Genomic DNA, 24,739 nt, shown 5'->3' with positions numbered 1-24,739 from the left:
CATCCCAATTATAGCTATATGATGATTCAATTGTGGCCTACATTTGATCAAAATCCAAGGCTTCGGCCTATGACGAAAACAAAGAAAATCTGATGTAATTTGAGTTCATCTTCAGTGCTCCAGAGAGGATCGACCAACTGCGAAACAACAGTGCAGTCAATATTACTACCATACATGTCCTGAATCTAGCTAAGTAACCCCACTCCCTTTGCGTATGTACCCCACTAACTTTTCAAAGTGTGCTCGAGGATCATGTGCCTTTCAGTCCGGTGGTTGAATACAACTACGCGGCGACTCTTAGCACATGTGTGGGCGTTGGCAACATCTCATATATAGCTACATGATGGTTCAATTGCATACTGCATAGAGCTTGATCTGAGGCTTCAGCCTATGACGAGAAAAAAGAACATCTGATGCTTTTTAAGTGCAAATTCACAGCTCCAGAGGGAATCGATCAACTGCAGAACAAGAGTGCTGGTCAATCTCACAAGTATACTTTCGTCCTGATTCTAGCTGACAATATTCTACAGTAATTCAAAGCTAAGCCATCCTCCTCGCCCTAATACCTCGTATATAGTAAGCTAAATTTTCAAAGTGTTTTCATAGGAACGTGTGACCTTGACTCCTGTGCTTGCTTACAGCCGCACGGAGACTCGTAGCACCAATGTAAGCGTTGGTAATACCTTAAATATAGCATATTATGTCAGCCATTAACTACACCTGCCAGAATAAATCCGAAGCCGAGGCCAATGACGAAGTTTGAAGAACATCTGATGCTAATTGAGTTCAATTCCGCGGCTGTAGAGGGATTGTTCAAATGGAAGATTTGAATTGAGGATTTTGCCTTGGTGTGAACAAGGTCATGGAGTTGGAAAGGAATTGGAATGCAGTTGGGATGAAGCTGGGATGGAGTTGGTCCTATTTTTGTGACGATAGGAAGGCTGGACCTCAAGGAACAGATGAAAAGAAAGAACCTGGGAAGCAAGATTATTGAAAGATATGTGTATCACCCGGGCGAGACTCAAAACAAATCACCTTGCCTAGTGCCAAAATTGTTTCACTCTTGTACAAGAATGTAGAAAAGACCAGTTAAATCATAATGCATAATCCTGCACTAAGATTAGTCTTTTGATGTCTGCTATGTCCGTCAAATTGCCGCTTAATTTGTTGGACTGTTGGGCTTATATTCGGAGCATACATGGACGCACTTAACTGACCAGACACTGTCGAGGTAAAAAGCAATATTGTCGTTAGAATATTCCATACAGAAAGATTTGAACAAGATAAAACCCAGTATCATTGAGTAGATTTTCCTGGCTATGCTAGGTATTTTTTCCAGCCGTGCAGGACAGCGCCAGTGAAAAACATAGGATATCCATCCTCAACACAAGGCACCAACACAACGACTAGAGGCCATATTCATAAAGACCTCTAGCCCGGTCCTCTGATCTCATGCACGAGCGGTCATACCGAACCAAAACCGCTCAATACATATCATCCCCGGCACCTCCCGAAGTCCCCAGTCCACCAAGAAGTCATGGAAATGAGTCGTAAAAAAACAGATGAAGACAGCCATATTCCATTTCCTTCCCGTTGCCGTTGTAAACTTTTCTTTTCCTTTTCGCCGCGTAATAAGGTATAAAAGAGAAGAAAAATTTAACGGTAGGACTTCTGGTAGCGGGAGCGAGCACCGCGACCACCGAACTTCTTGGGCTCGGCGCGACGGTTGTCGGCAACGAGGAGTGTGCGGTCGTACTGAGCAAGAGCCTGCTTGAGCTGGTTCTTGGAGTGCTCATCGACGTACTTCTGGTAGTAGGCGACGATGGACTTGGCGATGGCCTGACGGATGGCGTAGACCTGGGAAGTGTGACCACCACCGGTGACACGGACACGGATGTCGACACCAGCGAACTTGTCAACGCCGACGATCAGGAGGGGCTCGTAGACCTAAAAAATTCGAACATGTATCGTCAGAAATTATTTCCGTTTGTTGCTTCTCCCGTTGCCATTGTTGCTTGCAGTTCGATGCGGATACACGTTGTCGTTGGCGGTGCGGAAGTTGATAGAGCGTGTGCGTACCTTGAAGCGGAGGATCTCGGGCTGGACCAGGGAGAGGGGCTGGCCGTTAACCTTGACGAGGCCCTTGCCTTGCTGTTATAAACACTCAGCATGTTGTCCATTTCAATATGTGTCTAACCCCCATGGTCGCGCAATGAGTTGTTTCGTATATATCCTTCCAAAAATTTCAATTTCGATGTCCGATTCTTTCCTCCTTTGCACAATTCCTTGTCGACTGATTTCCTTCCAGATATTTCGAAACAACGTATTGGGACCGAGGGGGGTAGAGGCGTCATCATACCTTGCAGTGGGCGACAGCGGTGGCTATTGAAAATTAAATGTTAGCGCACGGATTCTATCAGTCTTCAAATGTCGCCCAAAAAAAAGAGCTTACCCGTCTTCTTCTTGCCGAAGCATTGCACACTCGGGACGGAAGCCATGGTGGATAAAATGGCCCTTGTTGTCGTGGGGGAGGGAGTGTGTTGTCGAGGGAGATGGAAAAAGAGATCACTGAATTCCCAATACACACTGATTTGCCCTTCCGTGCGGGTTTCGCTTAGTGTGCGCCGCTAATTCCGCTTTGGGGTTAGTGTGGCACGAGACTTAGGGCTTGGTCACATGACCCGGAGAACTTCGATGGCGCGGGTTGGGGACTACAAGCAAAAGACAGAGAACGCTGAGATCATCATTTATCTCGGTCGGACTTGGGTGTTGTCTCTTTTTCACGTCTGATTTTCTCAATTGAATACTCCACTATCGTTACTGCTTCAATCTACCTCACCCCGATACCTATACCTCTTTCCGCCGCATCAACAAGATGTCGCAACTTGTCGGCAAGGTAAATAGCTTGAATGCGGAGTCTTCCGGGGCAACCCCAACTCTAACAAATCACTCATCAGACCCGTCTCGCCTACTCGCGCACATGGCACTATGTCGACGCCGGTTCTGATGAACGCTCCCTCGGCCGTCTGGCCTCGTCGATCGCCCTCGTCCTCATGGGCAAGAACAAGCCCATCTACGATCCCTCGACAGATTGTGGTGACTACGTGGTAGTTGTCGGATGCCATGACCTCAAGACGACAGGAAAGAAGCGATTCCAGAAGAAGTACTACACTCATAACACGCGGCCCGGTAGCTTGAAGAGCATGACGATGGATCAGATGTTTGCTAAATGGGGTGGTGGTGAAGTCCTGCGTCGCGCTGTCAGGGGCATGCTGCCCAAGAACCGTCTTCAGGATTCCCGCCTAGCTCGCTTGAAGAGTAAGTGCTGCACGTTATTTGCTTCCCGGTCATGTGGAATTGATGGATGTATCGTTCAATTCCTCCGAGGAACTTTACATGACTACTTCATTCTCACCATTCACCTGTCTCGGTCTTGACCCCAACTAACAGCATATCGCACAGCTTTCGAAGGCGTTGCCCACCCCTACAAGGAGAACATCGTCAAGTTCGGAAACCAATCGGTGATCGGCAACCTACCCGAAGTGCAGGAGGCATTCAAGGTGGCCGCTACCAAGCCCACTGCATAGAGCATATTCCCTTCTTTACTATTCTGTCGTCTTTTTACAAGACCGACCTCAACCGGGTCCGTGTCTGTCTGTATTCTATTCACCTGCGATGTTATGATCCAACCGCAAAAGCGCATTGGTGCGGAGTCCATTTGGGATATTGCTTTTGATTATCTACGATGTTGATTGGCCAGACTTTTCAACTTTTGAGCATGCGGTTCTTTCTCTTGAAATGTACTTATAGCACATACAATCACAATACCACGTATTATATTCTACTAATCAGGTCACTGGATCGTTCTTTTATGCAAATAGCTGTACCGCATTGGATTCGAGATGGAGGGAGTCTTATCCCAGAGGTATAAGAGGTAGATATATGTACAGGAATGAAAATAACTATGCTGACGCTCTTTTCGGAGCTCTCCGAGAGTCCGAGTGGAGAGCATTCACAGCTTAGCCTTCTGGCCAGCGCGGGCAACAGTGCACTTGATAAGGCCGTTGGGATTAGACTGGGGCGCGTAAACCTCGGCATCCTTGCCGGTGTTCTTGAGGCCCTTGTGCCAGCTGAGATCTACAAATGCAGCGATTAGTCCAGGTCCACGAATGCTGTGAACGGAAGGGGGAAGGGTCAAACATACCAACTTCAAAGTAGTGGTTATTGGGCAGCGAATATTCAACAGTCTCCACGAAAGGCGCGGCAGCCAGAATCTGCTCTCCCATCTTGTACATGGTCGCTTGGACTGAAGGGCTGTTCTCCTCGGCGAAGGTCTTGAGGGTGATGGCGCGGGCAGCTTCCCAGGCAGCATTGAACTTTTGGAAGTGCGCCTTGACCTCAGAGAGGCCAGTGAAGCGGCGCCACTGCCAGTTGGCCGCGACATCGGTGCTAAGAATACGGTCCCAAGTCTCCTTGAGGGTAGTGTACTCGTCGCGCAGGAAGCCCCAGAACTGGGAGCCGGTGCTCTTCAGCACGGTGAGACCGTTGATAGAGGAGGTGATATCAATACCCTTGCCCTCAATGACGTCGACCTGGACGTCGCGGGTCTCAGAGCCCGGCTTGACAAAGGAGTGCGGGTGAGGCTTGCCGTCGACGTCCATGCGCACCCAGCGGTGGGTCACGATCTTAACGTGGGCCGCGTGGATGTGGCTGTACTTCTCGACAAAGTGTGTACCCAGGATTGAGCCGAACAACTCCGGGGGAGTTACGGGGTTCTGCTTCGCTGTGATGTAGATTGTGTTCTTGATCGAGTCTGTTGCGACGACAACGCTGTTATCGGCCTTGGTGTAGCTGTGGGGAAGTTCGGATTAGCTTCAAGTTTGGGTGCGATAAGGGTTTTGAAAGCTTACGAGGTCTCAATGTCGCCCTCCAGAAGAACGCAGACGGTCATTTCCACGACAGTCTGAACACCGGTCTTTTCATCGCGGTGAACCTTGTAGACGCGGACATTGTCCTTGCCGTAGCGCGCAGCTGCCAATGAGCTCATGATGAAATGTGATTTAAGAGAGTAAATGGGGGAAGAGGTAGTCTTTGAAGTTAGATGGAGAACTGGAGAACTAGAGAATTTTCAAAACTACCAGCTAAACAGGAGCAGTCTTATTTATGTGGAATGAAGAATAGCTGTCGGGCACCTCCGATGGCCGCGAGTGGCCGCCTTCTCCAAATCCCGATCTTATCTGCGATAGATGGCCTGACACTTGCACACCTTACAGACCTGGGCACTTCCAGGCCCTAACACACAACACATAACACATACACCCTCGTTTCATCCTATCGTTTCATCTTCCCTAAAAGAAACGAAAAATGCAATCCCCTTGGCATCCCCAGACTTCGGGCCATGAGCCGCACCGCGTGTGGAGATTTACCATTCTGTATGATTAACATTCCATGTCCGAATCCCGAATTACCGACGTCCGAGCATAATAACCTCAACCCCCAACTTCTTCAAATCCCTTTAACTTATGATCTGGTGGTTATATGTGTATTTTGAAATCCCGAACTCCCCACTTGTGCCAGCCCGGCGACCTCCACTATGGACCCGGCGCGGAGAGTTGCGCCAACTTGAGATTTCACCGCTGACAATGAATGCTTCTGCTTACTGCCATTTGACCTTGTGAGAACATGACGAGAACATGCAGCCTCTCGCGGCTGGTGATACAGTGCGGGGAGAAAACGTGACATCCTGTACGTTGACTCGTCCTGAATACGAGTATTGTCTTCTTTGTGGTACCTATGTGGTTCTCATACGTACTTCCTACCCCGAGCATACTTCGGAGTTAAGGTTGTCACTATCACAATTCCGAAGGCTGATCAACATCTTGCGCGCTTTTCAAACAAGTTTGTGGACGCACGATCCTGATATGCCATACATTAAAGAATGTCGTTCTACTCGGGGGGAGCCACTTCTTATTATCAGCGCCCGGAGGTATGCTGATATCTTTACCGATGTTCGGTAGAAGAAGCGCCTCAGAACACATGGAAAACACAATTGTCTGTTGTAGGTACACGCTGCGACGGGGAAATGCAAGTCCACGCATCCTGTCACCGCATATGCGGACATAGAATAGTAGTACACACTGACTAATCTTATGGTCAATTGACTGCTTATGATGGACTCTAGTCGCCCCTACACGAGTTGCAATATTGTCCGAGACCTCTCATGAGACCAGCCGCACCGCCACCACGTCTGGGTAGCCAAGAAACAAGATCTCCAGGGTACAAAGTCGGTTTTCTATGCCCGGGTAATACAGAAGGGCTTTTATACTATTTCGACCGATCTAGACTATGAAACCTAAGTTCCATAAAAGCCAGATACCGTGAACGACGAAAAGTAGGCCGCAGATTTGATCATTTCCCTGTTCGAGAATGCCGAGCAAGGAAGTTAAACATAAGAAGGCTCGCCAAGCAGCTCGATCTCCGGCTTGGATGGCAACCCTCGAATCGGAGGCCGAGGCTGGTGCCATGCTGCAACGTCGGTCTGACGAATCTTATATGCTGTGCGCAATTTTCAAGCCCTACGCCATGTGCATGATATCCCATGATTGGGCAGAGGATTCATAGAGCGAAGATCAGGCGAGTGTTTGCTGGTTCCCAAGAAAGAATGGGCTGACAGAGGACTTCCTTGTTTATCAAAAGATCTTCCACCTGCCTACCTGGGTGTTATGTTATCTGGCATATGAGACCTGATCTTGTTTTATCTCCATGCTTTGAAGGGATTGAATTATTTCAACTCGAAATCGACTGAACGAAATATCCTTGTCAGTAAATTTTCGCGTCGTCATCAGTATTCAGTCTGGTTATCACCCACCGCGACTATGCTCGACTTGCAAAAATTTAAGAGAACCCCGAGGAGCAAGCGGCGCCCGTGGCTGTTGAAGCTACGTTCCTCAACGACCTTCATCGTTGGAGCAGTGTGGATGTCAACCTTCACAGTAAGTACGGTCCTTATATCGTGAGCGCGCAACTGACGTCGGCCGAACCAGGAATTTCTGCTGTATGCAATGGTGAGCTTTGTATGCTTTTTGCGAATTGGAGCCGGAATTAACGTTTGACAGATAGTTCCCGTCATGCCGACAGCGCTCGTCACGCGAGCCGGAATCGACTACAGTCACCGTATGATCCTATGAGCGGATTATCTACTACTCTCACTAACGCCTTGAACAGGTGAATATTGGGTCAGTGTACTACTCATGTGTGAGGCCGGCACGTCTTTGTTGCTATGCTCCTTTTTCGGCTACCTGGTGGACCGCGGCCGCACGCGCCGACTCCCTTTCATCGGAGCACTGATCATGCTAGCTGGCTGCATGGTGATCCTGCAATTATCGCATTCAATAGCCGGGTTCGTTACAGCCCGTCTGCTTCAAGGCATTGCGGGCGCTTTGGTAGTGGTTGCAGCCTTTGCTCTCATCGGTGATGCCGTACCGCAAGAACGCCTTGGTCAAACGATAGGATACTTGGGATCGGCAATTGCGTCGGGGTTCCTGCTAGGCCCGTTCCTAGGAGGCATTGTGTACAACGCTGGTGGGTATGATGCCGTATTCTGGTTTGCGTATCCCATTCTTGTACTCGACTTAGTGATGCGGCTGGTGTTGATCGAGAAGAAGGTTGCTGCTCAGTGGATCGAGACGAATGGGGACCTGGAGTCGGACGTGGAAACAGAGCCGCGCATTCCACATGTTGAGCCGTGTGAGCCACAGGTCCGAAGGAAAGGCTTTGTTATCTTCCGAATGCTCAAGCAGCGCCGAGTCCTGATCTCATCATGGGCACTTCTAGTCCAAGGCCTTTTGCTCTCTGCATTTGATGCGGTATGTTAGGCCCAACGCCGGAAGAAGAACGAGCTGATCATCATTTTCAGACACTCCCTATCTTTGTCGAGACGACATTTGGCTGGAATGCTCTGGGCATGGGATTGATTTTCCTGCCGATGGCAGTCCCAGCCTTCTTCGAGCCCTTGTTCGGCTTTATCACGGACCGATTCGGTGCTCGGTACGCATCATTCGGTTGCTTTGTTCTTCTCTCGCCGACACTCATCTGCCTGCGGTTTGTCGGACATAATTCCAATCAGCAGATTGCTCTGTTGGTCGCACTGCTTTTCCTCACTGGCATTTTCATCCATGCCTGCGCACCGGCAATGTATGTAGAGACACAAATGGCACTCACGGCAATGGAGCTCAAGAATCCTGGAGTACTGGGCCCTAAAGGTGCAATAGCTCAGGGATTTGGATTGCAAAGCATGTGCCAGTTCGCAGGAGTTTTCTTCGGACCACTTTGGGGTGGATTCGTAGAATATCGATTTGGATGGGGGGCGATGACAGGCACTTTGGGAGTTTTGGTAGCCATCACTGCGATACCGATGTTGTGGTTAGGTGAAATTGAGGAAGATAGAAGACTTTAATGAGGTAAAGGTTACTCAGTTAGGCAGCACTTTTTATTCAAAGTATCTTGAGCTCTCTTCTGTGCCATCGGACTGCCAATCAAGCAACTCAAAATATTCTCTGTCCAACTATGATATTGAGTACTTTAATCACCCATATGACAAACGGTTACAATGACCGAGCTACATGCAGGATGCGATAACTGTGCACGAGAGGGATATGATGAGTGTCTCTGCTCTTTTTGCACACAATGTGGGAATTTCGGTCACTCTCGCGATAATTGCACACGAGTCATGTGCCTCTGGTGTAACGAAAGACATGCGGTCAATGAGTATCCATTGAATGAATATGGGCACATACCTGTAGTTTGTCAGCTACAAACTACGTTTGTATTTGTGCTACGTGACAACAGTTGCTTGACAACTTCAGAGCCTATCACTCAGGTTTGTTATCCTTAATCTTGCTGTTTATTGCTTGCGTTAATGCGCCACTTGCTGACTCTCACCTTTTTATGATCAAGCTTCTACATGCGTCGCGGCTACTGGGCCTTCTACTCCTCCCATTCAACTCAAAAACCTTGGGGTTGTCGATCGTGCATTGATTTTACGGCATCTTATTTCTCGGGTTAAATTCAAATACAGGGAAAGATATGCAAAAGTACTTGATTTAAGCGACTTGGAATCTGTCCTAGAGAGCAGCTTGTCCCCGGCTGTGAGAGAGATCTGCGAGAATGGAAAGTTTACCCTTTCAAGGTATGCCTTCAGAATATGGAAAGTTGAATGGGCATTAATATTCTACTCCAAGTATGATCGAGATAGGAGGTAACCTTGAAGATTCCAAAGATTCTGGGGTCTACTTGCACATTCTTTGGCGACGAAACGTGCCCGATTGTTTCTGGCTGTATGTCGGTCAAGCCATGGAGCTCTGCGTGCGAATCGTTATTCACAACAATCCCTATCGTCCGAAACGCCAACCCTCGCTCCATTATACGATTTGGAACTCCGATGCTGAGACGGAATCAGTTTTTGTTACGCTGGCTGTCCATGATGCTGTTACCACCATAGAAGACCAACTCCTCCTGAACCTGCAAGAAATGTAAATGAGTTTGGTCTTCCAAACACTGAGAGGAGTTCACTTGGAAGAGTTCCTTCCTGAAGGTATCGTCAATCTCTGGGCAGGCAGTCACCTCAATGTCGCATTGCCATTGTGGCAAGGTTTCACTGCAGTTGCTAACGCAGACGCGATGGGTGGGAGGCTCGCTTTTCAAGAATTTCTGTTCCATGAGAATCCGCTCGTGCGGCAATGGGCCGAGAATCATCGTGATGCTTTCAACGATATTCGCAACTCGCCTGATCCTGAGCTTCGCCAATACTATCGAGATCTTCATCAGATACGACAGCAGCACACACAGCAAACGTGGGAGAAGAAGAAGTCTGACAAATTGCAAGCATACTTGTCTGGTAAGAAGGCCACTGTCGGGGAAAGCCACTACGGGGAACTCAGCACGATAAGGATTGGAAGTTACCAATTTACAATCTCTCGAAAGCTCGGGCTGAAGGTCAATGATGGAGACGAAGTCTTTGTTCGGTTTGAATTGACTGCAACTCCTCATCCACATGCCTATGCTTGCAACGCGCGGAGAGATGACCCTGCCAGTCGCTTTGCCATCTCTGTCAAGGGTCACAACACAAGCGGAGATTTCTTCGGATGGCTGACTACTGGTGGAGAGTTGAATGTTAAAAAAATGAACTCCCTTGTGGACGTACTGGAGGGATGCTCCCGAAAAGAGAGTCTAACATTTAAGAGGCGCTGGCACATAAAGCGCAAGATTCCAGGAGAAAGATCTTCGAGAGGCCATGTGTATACATAGTTCAAATTGGCCCCTACTTTTTTTCAAATGTCTCAAATATGACTTTCTTCATATTGAATGCAACAAAACCTTCCAGCTGTGTCAATAGAAGGGTATAGAATGAGGGACCGATTTTTGGGCACTAATTTTTTGTAAGAAAAAAACAAAAAAAAAGAAAGACATAGCATATCCTAGTTTCGATCCAGGGACCTGGTCAAGTTAGTTAATTGTTTTTGTGGGTTCATGAAGCAGATTATCGTACCTTCGGGTTATGAGCCCGACGCTCGTTCCTCTGAGCTAATATGCTAGACGGGTGAAAGGAAAGCTCCTGATAAGGAGTTTTAGCACTCAGATTGTACTAGTACTTAGCGCACAATTCTAGGAGAAAGATCTTCCAGCGGCCGTATATATACATAGTTTAAATTGGCCCCCTACTTCGTTTCAAGGGTCCTAGACAGTCCTTTATATCAAACATAATAATAAAACCCTCTGGCAGTTTCAAAAACAAAGGTATAAATTAAGGGACCAATTTTTAAAAAAGAAAAAGAAAAGACATAGCATATCCTAGTTTCGATCCAGGGACCTGGTTAAGTTAGTTGATTATGTCTTCTAGATTGAGGCAGACTATCGTACCTTCGGGTTATGAGCCCGACGCTCGTTCCTCTGAGCTAATATGCTAGATGAGTGAAGACGGTGCAAGCATAAACCATACAATTCTACGAGAAAGATCTTCGAAAGGGCCAGATAGCGGTCTTACCATATGACTAATCCCGCTTCCGCACATTAGTCTCTCACCTCAGGCAATTTTCTCACCTTAAATGAAATACGGATTTCAGGTATTTTTCGTATGAGGTTTGTAACGTATTCGGTAAGCGAGTCGCCATTGTAAGCCAGTCGCCATCTCACAACCACATAGTATACTCGGTATATGCTGCATTTCGACCTCAACAGCCACGTTTCTATTCTACTTTGTTATTTGTCGATAGCTATTGATAAGCACTATCAGCTCTATACATAAGTTCAGGGCAATAGAGAAGTGATGTGACTAAAATTTCAAATATTACTGAAAATTACAATGTTGTGATCTAGATATATAAATATCTTAATAACTAGTTTGAAAAAATTATTCAAACTCCCTGAAGAGGCTATTTATCACTTTAAAAGTATTAGACTGTAAGGAAAAGTCCCTATATACTACCGTTGTTAAGATATCGAACTGTAATTTATTGCTTTTACTATGTGTTTTGAAGATGGCGACTGGCTTACAATGGCGACTCGCTTACCGAATACGTTATATAAAAGCTACTTATTATATTGGTTCTAGAGTATACAATACAAAATTGTTATTGTTTTTAAAAGTAGATCCTTTTTGGAAGCTCTTTTCAACTTTCTAAATTAAGATATTGAAGCATACTTAATATTAGAAAAACATCGATTTTTGGTGTATTGAAAGATACAAGGAATTCCACTTTGATATTATAGGCTAATTCAATTACTCTACTATAATCTATATTAGCTATAAGATGTTTAAGAGTATTTGAATTATTATGTAGACTAAATAATAAAGCCAGCAAAAATATTGTAAAATAAAATTACTCTCTACTGGTTATATATAAGTGTGTAGAACAAAGGACCAGTTTTTTTGTTAAAAAAGAAAAAACAAAAAAAAGAATACATAGCATATCCTGGTTTCGATCCAGGGACCTGGTCAAGTTAGTTAATTGAAAATTATGGCAATTGAGGCAAATAATCGTACCTTCGGGTTATGAGCCCGACGCTCGTTCCCCTGAGCTAATATGCTAGAAGAGGGTAGAATTTTGCCGACTTAGTGCTAAATGAGGAGAGTCATCGAGGCTACTAGCACCACACTTCAATAGCTAGTTACATCGAGTCACAGTAATGTTGATGCCGGGAGTAGAGATGATCGAGAAGAAGGCTAGCATAATGTATATTTAGAAAGACATCGTAGAAACAAATGAGCAATACTATTATTAAAGCCAAAAAAGCAAGTAAATTTGTATCTAGGTAGGTACATGCGAAATGAGATCCTTCATCATGAAGCAATTAGTTAACTACTGAAAAATGTACGGTATTACAAGGCCAGTTCTAACCTACTGCATCGAAACAACCATCACGCTAGCACTAGCATGGTTATAAAAAATTGAATGAAATACTCGATGACTCTAAAATCCCTTCAATCGAGAAATATAACGGTAAACTAATTCAAAAAATCTCTAAATATGTGATGATAATTGATCAAAAAGATTTTACGAAAAAAAAAAAAGGAAAGCAATAGCATGTCCTGGTGTCGATCCAGGGACCTGTTTAAGTTAGTTATTTGAAATTTATGGTGATTACGGCAGATAATCGTACCTTCGGGTTATGAGCCCGACGCTCGTTCCTCTGAGCTAACATGCTAAGTTGGTGAAAACATTTTTGGTTTAGTGAATTATAACTGAAACAAGAAAATTATCAGCAGCTGCAGAGCAATTTACCAAATAGTTAACCGGGCCTTACATTTTTAATAAAGGTATCTATCGGAGGGTTCGTTATCTTTTACTAAAAAATGTAAGGCCCGGTTAGTTAGGTAATTGCTCATGATTCAGGTATTTCCCGATACTAGGTCAACCAACATGCTGATCCATTGGCCGTTTGCTAATACATCATCTAAAGTTTCAATATTAGAAAAAAAAAATTACAATTAGCAATATACTTGATAAAAGAGGAAAGACACATTTACATATTCTATTCCTAATTGTATTAGTCCTACCTATCTACATATGTAGATATACCTAAGCTATACCGATGTAGGCATTAAACGGTTGGCCCACCGCTATAGACTTTCTGCACTTGAGCTTCCGTTTTAGGAAGGAACAGACGACACTCACTTCTTTAACCTCATATGTAGCTCTCCTTCTATTCACCATATTTGTATTTGTACACGTCTATTTTCTATCTTGCTCTTTAACATAAATACCTCCCAAATCTCTTGATATCTTTTTGCCATGACAACTTCTCTTTCTCCAAGACTTGCATCTATCACCGTAAGTATAACTATACCCTCCGAGCTATAATTCCACACATGTGATCTAACACAATCAAGAGCTCAATCCGACGTCACATGCCAAACTATCAACATTCTATATCCAACTTCTTCTCAACAATGCCTCCAACCAACAACATCTATCATATCAAACACCAAGAAGCCCTAAAAATGGACCAGAAATACATATACCCATCAGAAACCAGCCCCCACAAAGCAACCCTCCTCAGTTTCCCCTCCGCCCGCTCCACCTTCCCAGAACTACACCTCAAAACCAGAAAAGAGATAATCAACCTGGCAACCACAATCGCCGCCTTTGAGCCCGTCCGCCTCCACACCAGACCAGAAGATCTCCCCAGCGCCGAGGCCCTCCTCTCCGAGTGCAAGGCCCACACACCCGCAGCCCACCTAGCAAACATAGCGCTCATCCCGGCACCAACAAACCACTGCTGGATCCGCGACACCGGCCCGGTATACGTGCGCAGCGCGGATTCCGCGGACACGGCGCGCTACGCAATCGACTTCCAGTTCTGCGAGTGGGGCCACAAGACTGATGAACGTATCTACGGGAGTGCGAACTCCGCTGCGGCGGCAGCTGCGCTGGAAAGGTCCCCGCAGCATGCCGATTGGCCGGTGATGGACGAGGCCGCAACGAAAGAGAACACGGCGTTTGCGGCTGCGGTGCTCGCTATCGAGAATGAAAGCACCGATGACCCTGTTACGCGGGTGCAGACGCATCTCAAGCTCGAAGGCGGCGGAATCGAGGTCGATGGCGAGGGAACGTTCATGGCGACGGAGAGTAGTATTATTGGTGATGCGCGCAATCCCGGTCTTGGGAAGGCGGAGATCGAAGCTGAGCTGAGCAGGTTGCTGGGTGTTAGTGCATTTGTTTGGTTCCCCGGTCGCATTGGGCTTGATGTTACGGACGTGCATGTTGATGCTGAGGCGAGGTTTATTCGGCCTGGGGTGGTTGTTGTTTGTCGGCCGCATCCTGATGCTGAGAAGGTGGAATGGGAGATCTACGAGGAGATTCGAGAGGTTTTGGAGAAATCTACTGATGCGCGCGGGCGCAGCTTTGAGGTGCATGATGTTGTTGAGCCGGATCCGAAGTTAGTCAAGGGAGACCTTGAGGGCGAGGAAGAGGCGCCGGCGGCTTCATATGTGAACTTCTACTTTGTTAATGGTGGGTTGGTGATGCCTGCATTTGGGGATGTTGAGGCGGATGCAGCGGCATTTGAATTGATCAAGAGCTTGGTTCCTGAGAGAGAGGTCAAGCAGGTTGATGTTAACGCTTTGCCGAGGACTGGGGGTGTGCTGCATTGTGTCACGCAGCAGGTTCTGTGATGCAAGTTAGAGAACTACTGATCCTTGATACTTTTTTCCAATACTAGCGCTATCATTACTTTTCAATAGTATCTACCTCTAAGCCTTCAAAGTACCTTATAATGAGGCTACAGAACGAGCATAAATGGGTGGCCAAACTGGCACTATACATCTAAGAGTACATAGTAGCAATGAGCCGATCCTCGGAGTAAATTGACAGCATGTGATGTTGATTTTGCTATCGAGCCCGGGCTACAAGCCCGGAAGTATTGAAGAAGTATGAAAGATAGACAGAGAAAAGTGATGAGAGAAGAAAGCAAGAAGTCGAAAAAGAAACAAACCCCCAGTTCCCAAGCAGATCATAAATCATGTAGAGCATAGTGTAAAATGTATGTCTTTTTTTGAGCTTCTTTTGTATCAAAGCCCCAAGGAGAGAAAAACCCCAGATTCTCACTTCCAACCCAGGTCAACCCAGGTATCAAAAGAAAGTAGAATAACGCCATCCCAGTGACCCCCGGTAATGCCATGCGCCAGACAAAAGAGAGAAGAAAAGAGAAGAAAAGCGATGAATCACAGCACAGCAGGGCCCAAACCACTCAGCTCCGGTCGTAGCCCTCAGAGCCAGCAACCAGTCAGCAAAACACCAGGACCGCTGTTGACAACCATCACAGGCTCAACTGATCGATGCTGCCGACCCTGCCCGACCCACCCAGCCGTCCACCCCCCTTCGTAACCATACCGAGACGATAGAAGCGCTCTTCGCCCGCCGGCGTCCGGCCGCCAATATACCACTTCTCAGGGCCGATAGCATCGCGGAATCCACCCGACCCACTGGAGGAGTCGCTCCCGCGACGCTGGCGATCAGCGGGGCTGCGGATCGGGATCGGGGTGGATGTGGATGTGGAAGTCTGGGATTGTTCGGCGTGGTAGTGTTGGGTTTGGGACGGGCCTTGGACAGGGCCTGCGGGTGTTGCTTGCGTGGATGAGTGTGTGTGGTGGTGTTGGTGGTGGTGGGAGGAGGTTGAGGGTGAGGTGGATGTGGGATGTGTTGGACCTTGGGAGTTGGCGGCTTTTGTTGCGATGGCGCGGGCGCTCTGGGAGATTTGGGCTGTTGTGAGAGTTTGTGGGGCTGGCGCTGAGGGCTTGTAGGTTGACTGGGCGCGGAAGGCCGCTAGGAAGTTGGAGAAGAAGGGGCGGTTGCTGGTCATTTTGTGGTGATGCTGGGGAAATTACAATGGGGAAAGTGGATATAAGTGATGATGAACGTAAATGAGTGAGAAGATCCCGATTTCAACCTTGAAAGTTCCCGATGCCGCAGACGCTCCAATCACAGTTGACGGATTATGGACATGACGTTCATACAGGAAGTTCCCGGGTGTTTTTAACATATGCATACATAGTGTATATAGTGTATGGTCTTTTTACTTCCTTTTCTCCGCTACTTAACGTTAGTGTACATGATGTACTTAGTTAGTCCTCAATGTACTTTAATCTTTGACTCGACTATGGGGTTTCCCCGCAAATGATTCATCTCTCTTACAATTTCCTTACAATACTCCCGAGGTCCCTCACTCTCGTAACTGGTCAATCATAAGTCTATTTCTAGCTGCTTTTCCAGTCAAAACCCTCAAAAAACAAGTAACACCCTAAATCACACCTCAAGGATTCCCAAAGCACACATATGTTCGTGCCATGCCGACTTTACAGAAGAGGCCATGCAATGCACACACCAGACAAGAGAGAAACAAATAGGACAAAAAGGACAAAATAAAAGGACATGGTAAGAATGAACTGCAAGAAAAAGAAAGGAAAGAAACTCGACAACAGCCTTCCCATAAAAAGATGATAAAAAAAGTGCTTTTCTTCTTTCTGCTGTCGAACTTGTAAAAAGATGAACACATGCCCAAGTCTATTGTTGTGGACGCCGAACAAACCACCCACCATACCATCTGCCCTCAACAGGGAAAAATCAAAAATCAACACTCGCAATCAACTGTTTAAGAATGCACACCCACACCGGATGGGATCATAAGAAAGAAATTGGATAGACATATTGAAGAAGAAACCGGATGGAAGCATGAAACGCCGGGCGAGTCAATACTGACGGAAGCGTATGTTGCTGGAATCGAAAAGAATCGAAAAGTGGATTTGACACCAGCAGAGAAGCTATGGGCCTAGAAACACTTGAAGAGAAGGCGGAGAACAATAGTCCTACCCACGGCGTGGAGAAGAAGAAACCCCCCCTTTTGGGTCGATTATCCTTAACTCGCAGGATCGCTTTTTTAGTCTCGTGTCTCGTTATTCATCTGGCTTTTTGATCAAATTCAACCCGTCTACTGTCTCGCGGGCTGCACGGTACCTGTAATCATTGTTAGGATGGATTCCAATAAAGAAAAAAAAAGCTGAGTCAAAACTAACCGTCTCCGCTCAGCGTAGTCGAAGCAAGGTACAGTCCGTTCATACCGCTATCCGGGCCGGTCGAGGCAGGGTAGAACTTGCGGTCGTGGTCGACGGGGGCGTGGATCGGCTCCTGGCCGGCAGCCATGGAGTGAGGGAAAACCGGGTTAATGTAACCGTCGGAGGGACCGTGCTGAAACACCGAATTCCAGTCAACACCCGGTTGATGTGAAGGGGGACCATGCATAACCGGTTTGTGGTCATGGTGGGGCTTTACCTGTTCAAGGGGACGATCAACCGTCAGCTGCTGGCCATGGGCATCGACACCAGGCTGCATGAGATACGGATTCTGCTTGGGTGCAGCCATCCACGAGGCTCTCGCGTGCGCCTGGCCAGCGGAGAACGCGTCATCGCCGGGACGACCGTTCATGCCATTGACAGACTGCATCGTGAAGCCCAGCGGCTGCTGCTCCGTGTAGCCAGGACGGCCATGAGCCATTCCATTGCCATTCACGGCCCCATCGAAATGCGTACCCATACCGCCATTGGAGTGGGGGACGGGATTACTGACTTCATCCTGAAGCGGCTTGGGAGGGTTTGCCGCGGCAGCCGCAGCTGCTTGCTGCTGAGACCGCTTCAAATGGGCCTGGGGGTGCGACAAGTGAGTCGCGCCGGTGGGGTTACCACGACGGATCGAGCACTTTTGGAAGTGACGCTTCAAGATATCACTGCGGGAGAAAGTATCTTTGCAAAGAACACACATGTAGGGGCGGTCACCAGTGTCTGTTAAAAGACGCCAAAAAAAACGCGTCGGTTAGCCAGAAAATTTCATAGTGAGGGGAAAGAAAATCCCAATAGAATCCTTTTTTGTTTGTGTGAACTCACGTCTCAACAGGTGGCGTTTCAAGTGCTTCGCATGGAGGTAGGTCTTGTTGCAATGAGGGCAGGGGAATTTTCCATCCGCATCCTTGGCCGGAATAGTGGTGCTCTTCGCGGTGCCATTGACACCATTGGTGACCGGAGTCGCGCGGCCCGGGACACTCGGCAAGATGCCACGACGGCCCTGAGAGCCCACGACCTGCGTGCGTGGCTGTTCCTTCGCGTAGGGCGAACCGTTGGCGCCATTCACATCAGGAGTCATACCCCAACCCTTACCATCGGAGTAACTAAAAGCACCGGAGGGGAGGCCATTGAAATCCGGGCGACGGTCGCGTGGGGGTGCCGGGGCGATCGGCTGAGGGTAGCTCTGAGCGGTGGATGCGGGCGGAAGCACGCTCGAGGGAGGAGGGGGGTACTGCTGATGCGCCTGTGTTTGAGGGTTAGGAAGGTTCAACAGAGACGATGGCGGAAGGCTACCGACAGTCGTGTGCGGCATCATAGGGGCCTGCGAGGCCCCGTAGACATCGTGAGTTGACGGAGGGTACCGCGACAGATCGGGTCGGTACGGCTGGCCCATGTAGTGGTGTGGCGCGGGCGACTGAGCGTGATGAGGCTGCAGAGGAGGGAGGGGTGTGCGGCTGCGAGACCGGATACTGAGGCTGCATCGAGTATTGTGGCATATGCATGCTCGAGATGGGAGTCGAAGACATGGGCGTGGAGCCTGGAGGCAGACTGTTGGTGGAGGGAGGACGGGAAGGGTGATTTCTGGGATCCATTGTGGACAGGGAGAAGATCGATGTAGAGATGTAGAAGAAGAGGAAATTGTTCACGGTAACTCAATCATCGAACTTCAAAATTCACTTTCGTCAAGTTCTTTTTTTCTTCTTTTTTTTTCTTCTTTGAGAAATTTGAGGAAGCTCCTTGTTTGACGAGATCTTTTTTTTTTCGAGGCGGAATGAGGTGTTACCACAGGGTCTCGGATTCAACTGGACTCCACACGAAAGAGGAAGTGTTAGAGAAGAGGAAAGAGAAGAATGCTTAATTGAAAAAGATTCCCCACGGTCACCCACCAGAGAATTGGATGGTGATTTATCCGCACGTTGTCAGCGTCGATGGTTCTGTATCCACCGAAGAAGCGGGCGTGTAAGTGGGTCTCTCGCAGCACAAAAACAACTAGTCCGAGATCTGCTTCGCGTCAAGGATATGATAATCCTTGAGATTTGGAAGACGTGAATTTCTTTTGGACGTTCTGACAGAGGGAAATAGTAAAAGAACGGATGAAGAGATTGGAAGTAATTCACAAGTTGAGAGATATGGAAAGGGGAACCACGAAAAGAGAAGAAACGAAAATTTCAAGGCGGAAGACCGGGTTTGAGTGAAATAAAAAAAAAGACGATCGTTCCTCGGGGAGGCAAGAGGCGACAAGTAAGAAAAAAAATTATAAAATGAAAAAAATTGTAAAAAAAATGAAAATAGTGTAAAATAAAATTCAAAAAAAAGAAAGTGAGAAAAAAAACCCCCCAATATTGGAGTGTATTTGATTGTATCGTTGTTTCAATACGTAATTGGTTTTTTTCATTTCCATATTTTGGCTTCTTACGGCCGTCTTCCGAACTCAGACACCCGATAGCGGTACGATACTCCGTACATTCTAGAATGAAATAGGATATAGTAGTTAACTTTTAGTTTGTGCTTTTCAATGCGTTGGCTTAATAGTTTCAATTGCAAGCGGTCATGATCAATTACATATGTACCTAAATATACCTACATATGAACATGTTGGCATAATTGAATTCCCTTTATTCCCTACGCGTCTAGTGATGACGCACTACCGAAGTATACGGATGATAATAAAGCCCCGAACAGTACGGAGAGGTTGGTATACGTAGTTCAATAGTAATAATGTAATGGTAGAATACAATATTATAATAATCCCTATATTATAATGCATCAATGCACCAATTGAACTCGTAAATCATAATATATGCTATCAGATTATTACCTGTAATCAAACATGAAAATGCAGGCTCACTGCCACATGCTGCATTCAGGGCCCAATTCTTGGCCAGATGCCTCCGATCGCGGCGGTTACCGGAAATCGATTGGCCGAACATCCCAAAGCTAAATGAATGTGTTGTACATTTCAAGCTGAACTCATTTTGACCTTGCAACATATATTGGATACTGGATGTTGGAGTCGATCTTTTGATATTTGGGGGATGGAGCCATCTCCCCGAGGGTGGATTATCGGTGACCCTGGCTCTCCCTTTGTTGGGCTCCGCAGTGGCTGACAAGCCCCGCAAGTGACATGAGATGAGATCTTAGATAACTATCAATAATAATAGTAGAGAATACTATAGTTAAGAGAGGACATCACTCTTGATTATACTTACAAACTATCTATAGTTTAGTCGACGTCAGACATTGCATTGATCTCTTAAATCACGTCATCCTAGAAGTTCGGGATGAGCCCCGTCACATCGAGCTCCGTGATAGCAAGACCTCAACATGCATTTGACTGCCGCATGGCTGCTCCTGCATGCAGCCCGGATGTATATTGCACATCGAGGGAGAGAAAGAGGAGGGGTTGGTTCTCAGGCCCGCCTAGAGATGTCCGACCGTACTTCTGTAACTAACTAACGGCCATGCATTGTTGCCCTACATACTTTGGTGGATGCGCTGTAGCCGCCTGATGTTCCGCACTCAATTCCGCACTGAGTTGGAGCTAAGTCGTAATTGTGAAACCGCAGTATTGAACTTAGCTTGTTGATCCAATAATAGTCTAAGTCTATTTTGTCGAGTCCTATGGAGTACTATTGCTGCCTAGGTCTTCGGCGCGTTCAACTGGTTTATGTTATTATTGTACCAGGTACATCAAAGAAACAGGAATGCTCTGGACAAAATTGGCATTCAGGGGGTTTCCCCTATTGGACGTGGCTACTTCCGTGGCCTGACATAGGCTGATGCAGGTTTGCGTACTTTTGCATGCAGATTTCTTATTATTATTAATCCGAGATCTCGACCGAGTAACGGGATTTTATTATATATTATTATGGTACGGAGTACAATACCTAAATGGTTTCAGATCAGGGTCATCCCACTACGTGGTCAAATATATCCGATCTTATAACTGCATTAGGTACATTAGGTAGATAGCGATTTGAAACTATATACCTACATCTGTAGATATATATACGATATTGTATAATGTACCTTTTATCTCGGAGATGATCTGTATTCCGCAATATCCATGCCCCTCTTTCTCCACCCCTTCGCAAGAGCTTCTCCCGCTTCGATTGTGGACCTGGAAGGCTTCGACCAGGGTTCTGCAGAAATATTGATCTGACCACCTGACTTCACCTTTTTTTTTTCTCTCACGATGTTGTCAAAAAGTGTAACATTATTATTGTGAGAATTGAAATAAAATTCCGCCAAGGGGGCGAGAATGAATCCAAATCCAAGCTACGACATAACAGGCAGGCCACTCGCTCGCTTAACCTTCCATTTTGTCTCACCTCGGCATGTATACACACCGATCAAGTACAGATACCGATCCTTCAATACTGTGTATCACACAATCAATCGTACCTAGACACCGATTCATGTACCTTTTCATTAGAACAAATTAGCTGCATGTTGTATATTGTATGGACTTTCTTATTCCTTCTCATTCTATGTAATATATATTCAATCCCGGGAAAATTTTACCCAGGTAGATATTGTGGCTTAACGCCATTACACGCGGTGTGTTCAAAGTGGCAGGTCGTTCTTCTAACAAAATGCAAAAAAATACCTCGAATACTAATAATTTTCTTTACTCGGCATCAGTCCCGGGAATTAATGACCCCCACACCGGCCCCCGAAACGGTTCGCAAAGTACGGTGAGGCTTTTGCCGAGTCTCTGAATTTTGAACCAGATCAGGGGTCATTTCAGTTTGTGTGGAATTGGACGTGACTGAGACTTACACTGTAGATACTAAAGCTATTGTTACTATCGAGTGTGATTAGCTAGTACTGCCCAGTGCTCAAGATCTGAAGATATATTCTTTTTCCTGTAGAAAGCTTGGCCTTGATCAAGTGTTCGAATTACAATAGTACAATACATATACAAGGAAACCCACTGCCGACTGAGATGGGGCCCGCCAATAAGGCTAAATTTTTCCCTATGCTTATAAAAGAGACAGAATTAGCAACCCAGATGCGTAGGAGCAAGATAGAGCGCGCAAGATCACGTAGATCCCGCCCCAGTCTCCATCCCTGCAGAACTGGTAGGATCTCACGTGGTACGAAATATAGCATAACGAACAATATACAATTTGAATCAGAAATGAATAATGAATAAATAATGATAGTAAAAGTACCACGCAGGTTGACTAACAAAACAAAAAAAGCATATCCCGAGATGGTAGTCTACACGATCTCTACGGGCCAACCTACCCAACACAGCTCTCGTCAACATCCGATGGAAGGTAGCCATCCCGGCACAGGCCGGAAATACATCAAAGCCAAGTCCGGATCGTCGAGTTTCAGGAATCCCTGGAGCCAATCAGAGGCCTGCACATGCTCCATTAGGTGAGAGGATCGCACCGCCACCGACCTCATAGGCTGCCGACTTATGTAGTCAAGGCCCAGAGGGGAGTAGCGCGCTTCCGCAAGGTCCTCGGAGATCTTACTTGCATTGTTTTATTTTATTTTTATTTACTCCGTGGATGGTATTGGTATTTGCAAAAGAAGGTTTGATGTTGACTTTAGAATTGACTTTGATGAGGTTGACGATGTCAGAGCAGAATTCTCCATCTGCTCCAGTTCCCCATGTGTTCTGTGGATCATTTTCTCGAATATATGGGTATTGAGGCAAATGTCAGTTTTGACAGTCCAGGAACATATAATTACCAACTCCATTCTATATTCTTCATCTTTCTATATTAGACATCTCTAATTTGCCTCCATGTTGGAACCAAGAGTTGCTGTTACCGTGGCCTTGGAAACACAAACGTGTACCGAGGGAGATTTTCCCCTGGTCGGACGCGTCATTGGTTTCGGATAGACTTCAATGTTGAACAGATGGCTGCACCAGTGTGATTCGCCTACTATTGATATTTGTTCTGATGACATTCCATTCAATGGCCACTTCGCTACCATGTCTCTATAAAATCTAAATTTATGCTTGGGGAAAGAACCTAAACAAGCCAGAGGCAACCGTAAGAAGCCCTGGGTTCCTCGATTCACAGACTATGGTAGCGAACCATGTCTCTAGAAAGTTACCTGGGCATAGTCATGCCTTATAGTCATGGCTGTTTGCAGTAAAATGAGACCAGTTGAGTTGATCAATCTCATAATGGATTAATCATTAAAGATGCACAATTACAATATAGATGCAACTATGCAATGTTGTATCAAATGCAAAGCAGAAGAATACCATAAATTGCAAAAGCAATAATACCGACGATTGTAAAAAATGCAAAATGGTATCCCGATTCGGGATGGTAACGTATTGTAAACTCGGCTCCCCCCCGACGCAAAAACAGCCACTTGGCTTTTTTTTTCTTCAACCTCATTTTTTGTTTTTGTTGTTGTAATAATATCGGGACTGACCGCTATTTCTGAACATATTACCAACTAATTAGGTCCAATATCTAGTCTAAGATATATACTACCTCAGTACTACCTCACTAAGTGAACAATCTTGTCCGTTGTAGATATAATAATGGACGATTCCTCATGACGTAAAAGTGGCCGATCGTCGGCTGTTCCTGGACTCATCTTTCGGCAGTCCACTCGTAACCCCTGACAGTGACGATCGGAACTGCGTGCGGATACCTAGGCGGGAGCGGGCGAAGAGGAAATAACCCCAACACGTTTTGGGGTTGCGCGTTTAGTATTATTGTACATCCGTATGTACGCATTATCGTCCCAAGAGTATGGGAATGGGAGAATCGGCTAATATGGTTGGACCATTCGGTCCAAAGGTTTGACTTTTATTATACTTTTGACAATGCTCGTTTCATTGTCTGATCATCGTGAGTTTTGGACTATCAATTCGATAGGCGCCACGTACTATTAGACACTAGAAGGTTTATTTGTCTGGAAATACATATCCGCGATAAATTGATCGGAACAGCGTTGTGGGCCTGTGTACAGGGACGGCCTCGTGGTAGGGGGTGGTGGATGCTCTCCATCTGGAGTCAGATTAAGCATATCTCTGTCCCAACTTTTTTTTCTCCGTTGCATCCATGTCCAGTGTCCACCAGCGCCGGTGGGGTCTCAGGGGGTGGTGGATCTTAGGAATCTTCCCGGGGATCCCAGCGCAAGTTACGTTGTACAGGGTACTTGGCTATACTAAGATATGCCATGTTGGGCTCGGTCCTTTGGTGTTTAAATTGCAGTTTAGGTTGTAATCAATCTCTCTGGGCATGCCTGCTCAAATATGGAGCTCTAATTGGGCTGTTTGTTGCTTTATTTGGTGGTGGTATATAGACTTTCACTTCCCCCGGAGGTACCTTGTACAATGCTAAGAAACGATCAGCGATTTACATGATTCCAAAACTGTTCTGCAGGGTGTATTTGATGCATGTCGAGTTACCCAACATATACGAGCTTATCTTTTATTATATATTTTTTTAATTCGTTGGTGTTTATTTCTTTCTTTTCCAAGTAACTCTCCTAGGCTTCAGGGGCATGGGTACCATACTATAATTAACCCTAAAACCATATACATACTCGCTCAAGACTGCCCCCAACCCGTTTTTCCAAGCACTGAGGTAACACCGTAAACAAGAATATTGTTACTTATCTATTTGTCCACATGCAATC

The 24,739-nt window shown here is 46.4% G+C and overlaps 9 protein-coding genes across 9 annotated transcripts; 5 read left to right on the top strand and 4 right to left on the bottom strand.

Annotated features, from left to right (window-relative positions):
* Nucleotides 1-1,656: 1,656 nt before the first annotated feature.
* On the bottom strand, nt 1,657-2,498 carry N7529_000751 (40S ribosomal protein uS9; the record flags this gene model as incomplete). Its single annotated transcript, XM_057236282.1, has 4 exons — nt 1,657-1,947; nt 2,080-2,151; nt 2,360-2,382; nt 2,453-2,498. The coding sequence occupies 4 exons, from the start codon at nt 2,496-2,498 to the stop codon at nt 1,657-1,659; spliced, it is 432 nt and encodes a 143-aa protein (XP_057103085.1).
* A 377-nt stretch (nt 2,499-2,875) lies between these two features.
* On the top strand, nt 2,876-3,587 carry N7529_000750 (mitochondrial 54S ribosomal protein uL13m; the record flags this gene model as incomplete). Its single annotated transcript, XM_057236281.1, has 3 exons — nt 2,876-2,896; nt 2,958-3,318; nt 3,463-3,587. 3 exons carry the CDS (start codon nt 2,876-2,878, stop codon nt 3,585-3,587), a joined length of 507 nt encoding a protein of 168 aa, XP_057103084.1.
* A 425-nt stretch (nt 3,588-4,012) lies between these two features.
* On the bottom strand, nt 4,013-5,047 carry N7529_000749 (urate oxidase; the record flags this gene model as incomplete). The annotated part of the gene is made up of 3 exons (XM_057236280.1): nt 4,013-4,137; nt 4,205-4,851; nt 4,911-5,047. The coding sequence occupies 3 exons, from the start codon at nt 5,045-5,047 to the stop codon at nt 4,013-4,015; spliced, it is 909 nt and encodes a 302-aa protein (XP_057103083.1).
* Nucleotides 5,048-6,426: 1,379 nt separating this feature from the next.
* N7529_000748 (uncharacterized protein) lies at nt 6,427-6,621 on the top strand (the record flags this gene model as incomplete). Its single annotated transcript, XM_057236279.1, has 1 exon — nt 6,427-6,621. The coding sequence occupies one exon, from the start codon at nt 6,427-6,429 to the stop codon at nt 6,619-6,621; it is 195 nt and encodes a 64-aa protein (XP_057103082.1).
* Nucleotides 6,622-6,875: 254 nt separating this feature from the next.
* On the top strand, nt 6,876-8,455 carry N7529_000747 (MFS transporter; the record flags this gene model as incomplete). The annotated part of the gene is made up of 4 exons (XM_057236278.1): nt 6,876-6,992; nt 7,116-7,173; nt 7,225-7,865; nt 7,916-8,455. The coding sequence occupies 4 exons, from the start codon at nt 6,876-6,878 to the stop codon at nt 8,453-8,455; spliced, it is 1,356 nt and encodes a 451-aa protein (XP_057103081.1).
* A 1,079-nt stretch (nt 8,456-9,534) lies between these two features.
* On the top strand, nt 9,535-10,305 carry N7529_000746 (uncharacterized protein; the record flags this gene model as incomplete). Its single annotated transcript, XM_057236277.1, has 1 exon — nt 9,535-10,305. The coding sequence occupies one exon, from the start codon at nt 9,535-9,537 to the stop codon at nt 10,303-10,305; it is 771 nt and encodes a 256-aa protein (XP_057103080.1).
* A 3,142-nt stretch (nt 10,306-13,447) lies between these two features.
* Nucleotides 13,448-14,671, top strand: N7529_000745 (agmatine deiminase family protein; the record flags this gene model as incomplete). Its single annotated transcript, XM_057236276.1, has 1 exon — nt 13,448-14,671. One exon carries the CDS (start codon nt 13,448-13,450, stop codon nt 14,669-14,671), a length of 1,224 nt encoding a protein of 407 aa, XP_057103079.1.
* Nucleotides 14,672-15,315: 644 nt separating this feature from the next.
* N7529_000744 (uncharacterized protein) lies at nt 15,316-15,858 on the bottom strand (the record flags this gene model as incomplete). Its single annotated transcript, XM_057236275.1, has 1 exon — nt 15,316-15,858. One exon carries the CDS (start codon nt 15,856-15,858, stop codon nt 15,316-15,318), a length of 543 nt encoding a protein of 180 aa, XP_057103078.1.
* A 1,205-nt stretch (nt 15,859-17,063) lies between these two features.
* Nucleotides 17,064-18,702, bottom strand: N7529_000743 (C2H2-type zinc finger protein; the record flags this gene model as incomplete). The annotated part of the gene is made up of 3 exons (XM_057236274.1): nt 17,064-17,830; nt 17,933-18,585; nt 18,635-18,702. 3 exons carry the CDS (start codon nt 18,700-18,702, stop codon nt 17,064-17,066), a joined length of 1,488 nt encoding a protein of 495 aa, XP_057103077.1.
* Between the last annotated feature and the right edge of the window lie 6,037 nt (nt 18,703-24,739).

This window comes from Penicillium soppii, assembly GCF_028829465.1.
Source record: "Penicillium soppii strain IBT 18220 chromosome Unknown utg000001l, whole genome shotgun sequence".
In the NCBI taxonomy this organism is placed as follows: domain Eukaryota; kingdom Fungi; phylum Ascomycota; class Eurotiomycetes; order Eurotiales; family Aspergillaceae; genus Penicillium; species Penicillium soppii.
Note: the sequence above shows the minus strand (reverse complement) of the source record. Positions and strands in the feature narration are given on the sequence as shown.